General features: G+C 35.8%; 1 protein-coding gene across 1 annotated transcript; it reads right to left on the minus strand.

Annotated features, from left to right (window-relative positions):
* Positions 1-7,658: 7,658 nt before the first annotated feature.
* On the minus strand, positions 7,659-10,197 carry LOC145130011 (serine/threonine-protein kinase STY13-like). Its single transcript, XM_079064860.1, has 3 exons — positions 9,949-10,197; positions 8,359-9,357; positions 7,659-8,263 (listed from the first exon to the last, which is right to left on the minus strand). Exons 2-3 carry the CDS (start codon positions 9,258-9,260, stop codon positions 7,924-7,926), a joined length of 1,242 nt encoding a protein of 413 aa, XP_078920986.1. The 5' UTR covers positions 9,261-9,357; positions 9,949-10,197; the 3' UTR covers positions 7,659-7,923.
* Positions 10,198-10,857: the final 660 nt, after the last annotated feature.

A 10,857-nucleotide genomic window follows, 5' to 3' on the forward strand; every position in this document is an offset into this window, starting at 1 on the left:
GGATTAAGAAGTTGAGTTAAGCACTTAATGAACATGCAAAGTCATAAAGTTGGAAACTTTATGACTCTTGAGGGTATTTTAGCCATGGATCTGAGAGATGGACGTGAGAGCTTAAGCCATTAAGCTCTTAATGAGAATTTGGGAGTACTCCCCACGTACCTGGAGTACGCATCACTTACAAGGTCAACCACCCCGATGATGGTCAACGCTCGAGTACGCCCAGCGTACATTTGGAGTACCCCCCGCGTACGCACTCTGTGTTGACTCGGCAGGGTTGACTCAGTTGATTTGACCAATTTGACTTTGACTTTGACCAAGTTTGACTTAAGGGTATTTTGGGATTCTGCTTGAGATTGGTCATTTGGTTGGATAGGTGACAGTTAGAGATAAGATTAGGAGTCGAGACCTCATCAGCTTTTGTCCAGTCTATGAGGTGAGTGTTCCTCACTGTACTTACAGGTTGAAGGCACCAAGGCCAGCCCATTGGATTAGATATCATGTTATGTGATAGTATGTTATCGTGTTGTAGTGATATGTTAGATCGGTATCCTGGTATATAGGATGATGATATGCTTAGTGATCTGTAGATCTGCCTGATTGTCTGTTGAGTGGTTATATGTATACTTATCTGTTATGTATATGTCGACATGTTATGTGTGGTTGGGTTGATGCGGACCAATGTAGACTGAAGGCCAAGAGACCCAGGGCGGCCTGGATAGACTGAAGGCCTGAGAGACGTACCAGTCAGGCCGAAGACCCAGAGAACGGTCTAGATAGGCTGAAGGCCCAGTGAGGCGGTTCAGTTATGTTGAAGGTTCTGTGAGCGATCCAGATAGACTATAGGCCGGCGCGGCGTTCCAGACAGGCTGAAGGCTTTGTATACATGTTGTTAGTTATTATGTCTGTGTGGTGGTACTTTAGGGGAACTCACTAAACGTTGGCTTACAGTTTTGGGTTATGGTTTCAAGTACTTCAGATGGTCGCGGGAAGGTGAAGGCGTGACCATACACATCCTCTTGTTTATGGCTTATGATTTTGGGAGACTCTGATACTTGGAAAATATTTTGAAAACCACGATTTGTAAACAATTTATGATTTTGGGTTGATTTTAAAAGTTTAAATTTCTTGTGATTTTTATGGATGTTACAAGTTGGTATCATAGCCTTGGTTTGAGAGAATTGGAGGAACACTTGTGTGAATCCAGTCTCAAACTAAGGAAAAGGTTTTAAAAATGATTTTCAAATTGTTTTCAAAATAACCAAAGAGGATGCGATGTGTACGATCAGTCGGTGCTAGTAAGTAGACCCCAAATTACCACACTGTTATGTGATATTGTGATATGTTAGAACAACATGCTAGTGATAGGCTAGGTATCTTCTGGAATTGCATGATAGAACTGCATGATTATATGATGCTTGATAGCCTAAGGTTCTTCCTTATATGAAATTGACATCATTGTTGTAGTTTCTTAGTGTATGCATCAAAATTGTACATAACTAAGATTTTTATAGCTTGAGAATGTTTGATTTAGCCTTATTTCATGTTCCTTGATTGGTTGTGGGCTTAGGGTAGAATCAAGTATTCGACTGTCTATCGGATCCAATGTTATGTATAGTTAGCATACACGAGTGTTGCAGGGTTGGTGGAAATTTCATGGATGAGTTGTGTGGGGTCAACCGACTAGTCGCGTAATGTTTAGCCTTCCTCTAGGAAGTGAGGATAGAGTGTATGCGTATGCTAGTGTGTATTGTTAGGTTTGTTGTGATGATCCTCTGAGACAAATACGGGTAGGTGTGGAAGGCAGTATTGGCTCGTACTATTGGAAGCATAGGACCCGTACGCGTAGCAGGGAAGTCATAACCCCTAGGGTTTTGTTTGGGAAGTGGTCCCCATGGTGTTATATGTGTTTTATCTGATATCTCCCTGGTTTATTTTCAGTATGGTGGTTACGAGGCGATTTGAGACGGGATCTGGATCAGGAGTCGGGACAGGTGACCAGGATAGGCCGGGATTGACTAAGGATCGAGTTAGGGGGATCATTCGGGAGGAGGCTGTTTCCATTTTCCTCGGGAATGATCTCCCTAACCGGATCCTCGGTAAATCCCGACCCATCCAGGCCACCTGTCTCGACTCCTGATTCGGATCCCGACTCAAATCACCTCGTAACCACCATACTGAAAATAAACCAGGGAGATATCAGATAAACGCATATCATACTGTGGGAACCAACTCCCAAAAAAACCCTAGGAGTTGTGACTTCCCTGCTACGTGTACGGGTCCTGTGCTTCCGGTAGTATAGGCCCATATTACATTCCACACCTACCTGTATTTGTCTCAGAAGATCATCACAACAACCCTAACAATACTCACTAGAATGCGCATACACCCTATTCTCACTTCCTAGAGGAAGGCTAGACATTACACAACTGGTCGGCTGACCCCACATAACTCATCCTTGAAACTTCCACCAACCCTGCAGCACTCGTGTATGCTAATCATACATAACACTAGATCCTATAGATAGTCGAATACTTGATTCTACCTTAAGCCCACAACCAGACAAGGAACAGCAAATAAGGCTAAATCAAACATTCTCAGGCTATAAAATCTTAGTTATGTATAATTTTGATGCATACACTAAGCAACTACAGTAATGATGTCAATTTCATATAAGGAAAACCCTAGGCTATCAGGCATCATATAATAAGGCAATTCTATCATGCAATTCTTGAAGATACCTAGCCTATTACTAGCATGTTGTTCTAACATATCACAATATCAAATAACGGTGTGGTAATTTGGGGTTTACTTACTGGGTCCGACTGATCGTCCACATCGCATCCTCTCTTGATTATTATGAAAACAATTTTGAAATTCATTTTTAAAACCTCTTCATCTCCTTAGTTTGAGACTGGATTCACACGGGTGTTCCTGAAATTCACTCAAACCAAGGCTTTGATACCAACTTGTAGCATCCCAAAAATCACAACAAATTTAAACTTTTAAAAACAACCCATAGTCATAAAATGTTTACAAAATCATTGTTTCCAAATTGTTTATCCATATCAGAGTATCCCAAAATCATAAAGCCATAAACAGAGGATGTGTACGGTCACGACTTCGCCTTCCCACGATCATCAGTAGTACATGAAACAACAACTAAAAACCGTAAGCCAAATCTTAGTGAGTTCCCCCAAAGTACCACCACATACAACATATCAAACAACAACATGCATAACCGAGCCTTCAGCATGACTGGACCGCCTCGTAGGGCCTACAGCCTATCCGGACCGCTCGTTGGGCCTTCGGCCTGACTGGACCGCCTCGCAGGGCCCATAGTCTATCCGGACCGCCTTGGGTATCTTGGTCTTCAGCATAAAGCAGGAATGCCTCAACCCAACCAACCACAACATGTCAACATACACATATCAGATAAACATATAACCAGGCATTAGACAAACAAGAAGATTTACAGATCACTACCACATGCTAACATCCTATATACAAGGATACCGATCTGACAGATCTATACAACATAATAACTTACTATCATATAACAGGATATCCAATCCACTGGGTCGGCCTTGGTGCCTTCGACCCGTAAGTAAAGTGAGGAAGACTCACCTCACAGTCTGAACAATAGTTGATGAGGTCCTGACTCCGAATTTCAGCTCTAACTGACACTTATTCATCCAAATAACCAATTCTCAAACACCATTCAAAATACCCAAAATACCCCTTGGTCAAAGTCAAAGTCAAACTGGTCAAAGTCAACTGAGTCAACCCAGCCGAGTCAACATAAAGTGCGTACGCGGGGCGTACTCCAAATGTACGTTGGGCGTACTCAATCATTGACCACCATCGGGGTGGTTGATCACGTACCCGCTGCGTACTCAGATTACGCAGGGCGTACACCCAGTCTTCCCAAAACTCATTAAGAGATTAATGCCTTAAGCTCTTGCGTCCAATTTTCAGATCCAAGACCAAATCATCCTCAAGAGTCATAAAGTTTCCAGCTTTATGACTTTGCATGTCCATTAAGTGCTTAACTCAACATCTTAATACATTAAGTCCTTCTAAAGAATGCATGGAGCAAAACCACCCATTAAGATCCCATTTTTATGACTCAAGACCCTTCCAAAGGTCTGAAAAGACGACTTATTGGGTCAAGAACATGCTATGCTTATGAAACACCACATTTGGGACAAAAAGAACCTAAAACCAAGCCCAAAACAAGATCTAAATGAAACTTCACCAAGTTCAAAACTTTATACCTCCAAGTGATGCCAAATGAGGGTGTGTTTCTGGATCTAAAGTGCTTCACTCCTTCAAGATGGTCTCTACTCCCTTCCTTCTTCTTCAAAGGCACAAAACACACACACACAAGCTTAGAAATGCATTACAATGTGGATTAGGGTTGCAAGGTCGTTTGAAAGGGTGGAGACTAATGGAAGGAGCCAAGGTTGGGAGTTAATGATGAATAAATAGGGTCCAAACCCTAAAGATTAGAGTTTGGGACTTCATCGCTTACGCCCTGCGTACACAAAAGTGTATGCCCAACGTACGTGGCTCTGCCCCAAAAATCTAATAGTGGCACAAACATCCCCTCCCATCCACAAGTCTTACATTACAAAGACCAAAATGCAATAAATCTCAATATATAAGGGTCAAAGATGAAGTACCTCAAGACACGATGTTACAACATTAGTTATGATATATTTGTTAACATTTGATTTTTCTGCTAAGATTTATGAACCTTCAACATATATTTTTTCATTTTAATTTATAAAATGTTTCTTGAAATCTACATTAGTTATAATACTTTTTGTTAACATTTGATTTTTCTGTTTGGAAGATTTATGAACCTTCAACATACAATTTTTTTTCATTTTAATATTCCATTATCACTGTCAACATCTAAGTTTATGGTAAAATGAAGACTGTTTAATAAAAATAATAAAAGTTCGACCCCATTATGACTGACCATTTATGCGCAAATTACTTTGAGGAAAAAATGTATAGTTCTTAACATGTCATTACCTTAAAGACATTAGTTGATTATTGTAATCTTAAATGGAAAAAAAAAACAAGTACATAGACTAAAAGTGTTAGATTTCTTGAAATCTACATTAATTAGAATATTTCTTTGAACTTTGATTTTTCCGCTTGGAAGATTTATGAACATCGTCATATAATATTTATTTTATTTTAATATTTTGCTGTCAATTAAGATCAACATCTAAGTTTATGGTAAAATAAACACTAATTAGTAAAAGAGATAAAATTTAAACTACACTACGGCAACTATTTATGCTTAAACTGCTTTGACGAAAAATATATAGTTCTTAACAAACCATTACCTTAAAGACATTTAAATAACTTTGATGAAAAATATATAATTTTACCAACTCATTACTTTAAATACATTAGATGATTATTGTAATCTTAAATAGAAAAAAAAAAGTATATGGACTAAAAGTTTTTAACTATACTATAAATGCAGAGGATAGAGTAATTAATTTGTTGAATTTATGAATTTCAAAAATATTCAAATATCACATATATTTTGGAGACCATATACTCATATTTTTAGAAACCCTGCATTCCAATATTTGAAATATGTTTTTTATAGCACTTTTACCGCAAATAAAGGTTCAAATTTATATTAAATAATCAATACAATTTTTTCACCATCTAATGTGTAATTTAAGATATTTGTTCACATACTTAAACGACTCGCAAATAAGTATAGATTTATAGTATTAGTATAATGTACGTGAAATGTATTTACTTAACTAGAAATGTAATTAAGGTTTTGACCTGACTAACCCGATTTCATGTACCCATATTTTTAATTGTTGATAATAACTATTTTAAATAGATAATTAGACAATTGCGCAACGCACGGGATTACGCCTAGTATAGTGTATACACACAGTCACAATGTTTGGTAACTAATTTTACGATCTCTTTAATTTTTTGTAGTGGATCATTAATAGAAAAATAGATTACTAAAAGGTTATCATTATTAATTGTTTAATCCAATTTTTTTGTACTGGGCCGGCTTGTGTGCATGTAATGGATAGTATTAGTGAGTTTGCAGCATGTTCTATTTAATAATATCTTTTAAATATGACACCATTTGTACTGACCATGTCCCCTTAATGGTTCCTTTTTTAAATTACTGCAAATCAACCATTATTTTGTCATCTTAATGGTATTAACAGACATGAAATAAAGTACATTGCTATATTTTCTCAAAATAACACTTTTAATGGTCATTATTTGAATTTTCGCAAAACAAATGAAAATACATTCTTGTATTCTGCAATAACAGCCTTTTGAGTGCAAATGGTGAAAATTAATATTAGTTTAAACATTATCGGTAAAGACTTGGTGATGGCTTTTTTTTATGTAAAATGAATGTTTGTAAAAAGGATGACCATTATAAGTCTAGACAAACCGAGTATTTGTCAACTTGAACTCTTGGATTGGTGTTTACTTATTAGTCATACGAACCTTTGTACCTGTAGATTTATATATTAGTCAGTTTGATAACCTTACCTAGGTATGTAGATTTATATATGGATTTTTTGTTGATATGTTATTTTTCAAAATTTGTGGTTTGGTTTTTAACTTTAGGTAAAACTCCCTTCATTCATCCATCATACTTTGTTCTCACAAGGCACATATGATTTTTAATGGTTTTGCAGCCATAATGCATATTTTTTATGGCAAGAAACGATTTGTTGAATTAAAGCAAGAAGCTTCACCTTGTAAGGATAAAGGCAATAACCACACAAGTCTAACCAAAGTTGATTTTGAGTTTGTGAAGCCTATATTAAAGGGAGTATTTAGTTTGATTGTTAGAAAAGTAAAAACGAATGGTTGGAACTTCAAAGAAAAGTTTGAGTAACCTTGGTTTAATTTGTATGAAACTTTTTCTATTAAAAAGGATTTTGTTGGTACTTAAGAGTAGTCCCACATGTAAGTAAGGGATTTTGTTGTCCAGGTATGGCAATGGTTAAAGTCATTTCATTCATTTTTATGTTGCAAGTAAGAATTTGATTATATATTAAGTTATTATTCTTCAGAAAAAAAAAATATTTTTTTTTAATTTGTTAACCGTATAATACACGGGTTATAACCGAATTAATTTTATAAATACATACATAATGAAATTGTATCATGTCAATGATCACTATCTGCAACCAAATAAATAAAATTTAATATTTGGTTTAACGTGCCTATGTTTTTTTTTTTAAGTTACATAAATAGTCTCTGTATAATAATAAAATTACATAAATAATTGGTATGTTATTAAATATTTGTAGATCAAATTACAAAAATGGTCCCAATGTAATAGCATTACAAAATTCATGTATAATAGTAAAATTACAGAAAAAAACCTTTATGTATTAGTGTAAAAGAAAATTACCTATAGTCCGTATACAGTAGTAAAATAAAATTATAGAAAATTGTCTACATACCCTTACATTTTACACGAAATAGCTTTTTTATATTAATATATCCAGTCAAAAATATTAGATTAATAAAACTCACTGTAACGCAGGAACAATCACCACTCATCATTATTGGATGGGAGGCAAATCTCCACCCCTTTTTCTAGATTTTCCTACTCTTATACACAACCTTGATGATATGTAAATACAAAAGCTCTATTAATGCAACATATGTTAATGAGTAGCAAATATCCATGAACAAAACAAAGTAGGACAAGCAGTTTCTGAGGTATAAATACATCAAATCTCTCCTCCATTACCATTACTACTAAAATTCAGCAACACAATCCATAAAATCAAAAATAAAATCCAACAAAACAAGTAGTAGGTAGTAGTCCTTGATATCATAATTATAACTTTTTTTTTCTTTCTCCCTTTCTGTTTCTTGCCTGTTTTTCCTTCAATCAGTAGTCATCGGCTGACTCATGCAACACCGGAATCGAGCTTTCCGGACTGTAGTCATGATTTCGGTTTCCGCATGTTCAAGCATTCTGACAACTTCCGTGAACGCAGGTCTGGAATCAGGGTTTCCGTCCCAGCAACGTGTCATGATTTCGGTCAGCACGGGCAGGCAGTCGTGCGGGATTGTCGGGCGGACACCTTTGTTGACAACCGCAAATGCCGCCTGGACAGCTGTCATGTTTTGGAATGGAAGCATTCCGGTTATGAGTTCCCAAAGAACAATTCCAAAGCTGTAGACATCCACTTTTTGTGTGTAGGGCCTGTGCTGTATCATTTCCCTGAAACACCAACCAACTTTTAGAGTCCTCAACACAGAAAAAAAAACAAGGGCAAAATTGTCATTTTTATTAGAATGATATAGCAAAAAACTTACGGAGCCATCCAACGGTAGGTCCCAGTCTCGGGTGTCATTCCTTCAGTCTGCACTTCAATTCTAGCAACTCCAAAGTCAGCAATCTTGATTGACTTATCAGCAGAAATCAAAAGATTATCAGATTTCAAATCCCTATGAATCAATCCAAATCCATGAACATATTCCATTCCTCTTGCAACATCAAGAGCCTGTTTAACAGCTAACTTCAAAGGCACTGATCTATTCTGTCTCTTAGCTAAAAACTGCCTTACAGAACCTCCTTTAGCATATTCAGTCACAATACACCACACCATAGGCTTCCTACATGCACCAATAAATCTCACTATATTTGGATGTTTCAACCTTGCAAGCATCATAACCTCTTGCTGAAACTGTTGCTCCATAAGTTGTCCTCTCTCCAAATCATTCTCTGGTTTCTCCAAAAGCTTAATAGCAACATCTTCACCATTGTAAGTGCCTTTATAAAGCTTCCCAAATGCACCCTGTGCGAAAGCGGGTCCCATGCTGAGTTTCCTCAAATCAATAGTCCACTCGTCAAAATTCTCAAGGCCTTCTGTTGGGAAACGGGTGTCTAATAAAGCTCTAGCAAGAGCATCATCACTTAAGCCTTGATGGACTCTTCCTCTGTTGACACTAAGGGCATCAGTGTAATTATTTTTGACACGCTTTAGACCTTGGTGGTTTAAGATGCGAGTGTGTGAGTCGTTTGACCCGACACTACTGTTGTCAAGTGACATGGCAATGGACCCACCTGTGTTGCTCATTTGTAAACTATTGAAACTGTCGATTGACATGTTGGAACCTTCACCGAGCTTATGGTAGAATACTTGTGAAAGGTCAACAAAGTTATCATTTCCATGATTCACACCCATCATACCTGCAAATTTTGGATCCTCCAACATTTTTTTGATAAAGTAGAACCACCTTCAAAGTTTAAACGCTTCTTACTTGTTCATTGATGGTGATTGAGCTGTCAAGACTCAAACCCCCAAACCAAACCTGCATCAATATCCAAAATCACTTAAGAAATCAGTTTCGGACTACCCTTTCTACAAGTTCCCAGATCACGAAATATCAGTTCATATGAAAAATTCGGAGTTCTGGCTCTGATTAAGTCATTCATATGGACAAAATGCGTTTTTAAGATGGCTGATATAGCTGATAAGTCGTTCATAAACAGACAATGATATTTTTCCTAGCTGAAATGGCTGAAAAATCATTAGGATGATTCAAATCAAAAATATTAGATGAAACAAAAGACGTTAAACCCTAATTGTCAATTCCAACAAACCCTAACCCTTAATCCCCAAAATAGTTCATCTCCTCACAGGTCCATCACTACATCAAGCAACTCCAGAAAACACCTTAATCAACAAAATGAGTAACCAAAATTGAATTCGCCCCCAAGACGACCTAACAAGAGACCGAATACTTGGAACAGCTCAAAAACTCATGAAAATCTGTAAACTTTGACAGTCAAATTAAAAATGTAACTTTTTAAGTAGTAAAGCTTAAACTCCGAATTCAAAAGTGATCCGTGGACAAGAGAGCACATATTACGAAAAAAAAAAAGAAGCCAGAAGAACTTACAGATGATCACGAGTTTGGTTTGTTTTCTTCTTTATCACTTGGCGACTGCGATATTGATTACAAGGCTGTACAGAGACGATTAGGGAAAAAGTAGAGATTATTGTGAGATCAAATATCGTTATTCGTATAGTTGCTGTTGTCGGGTTCGACGCCGACGAAAACACGGTGAGAGCCTAGCTAGAAAGAGAATGTGATGAGAGAGAGAGAGAGAGAGAGAGAAGACGAGTAAAGAAAGAAAAACGAAGAACTAGTCTTCTCTCAGTTTTATGCATATTTTATATATGAATTTCTTTCCTAATTGTTAGTTTTAGGAAAAAAAAAAAGATAAAACACAATAATAACGAAAGGAAATGTTAAAAATACGTTAAATTTAAAAAAAAAAAATTTATTTTCTTGCGATTGTCTAGATTACTTTCATATATTGGACTATTTTTCAATTTTTTTTAAAAGAATGTTTTATTCTGGTTTAATTTTTGTTTTTTTTAAAGGAATATCTTAATTTATGTCTAAAATGTTCATTTTAAAATATTTAATGTTGTATTTTTAAATAAATATCTAATTTTATACACTAATATATTATAGTATGTAGTTCACATGTTTGGTTAAGTTTTTGTTTGATTTAAGTAAAAAACGACTTTTTTTTAAATACGAAATTATTCATCGGATTTCGTACTTTTTCTTAAAATTCCGGAGTTTTTTTTCTTCCAAAATTCTAAATGTTAGTCCAAAATCCGAAACTAAAATTCGAAATGCACTTTTTTGTCTGAATTTTTTTTTATTTTTTGGTGTGGAATGTTTATTTCGGAAAAAGTAAATTTTTTGGGTTATATTTTTCAAATAAATATTAAATTATGGTTAGATTACTTATCATTATTGTTTCTTTTAAATTCGAAAACCTATATTTTAATT

This window comes from Lactuca virosa, chromosome 8 (genome assembly GCF_052849685.1).
Source record: "Lactuca virosa cultivar CGN04683 chromosome 8, Lactuca_virosa_CGN04683_v6, whole genome shotgun sequence".
NCBI lineage: Eukaryota > Viridiplantae > Streptophyta > Magnoliopsida > Asterales > Asteraceae > Lactuca > Lactuca virosa.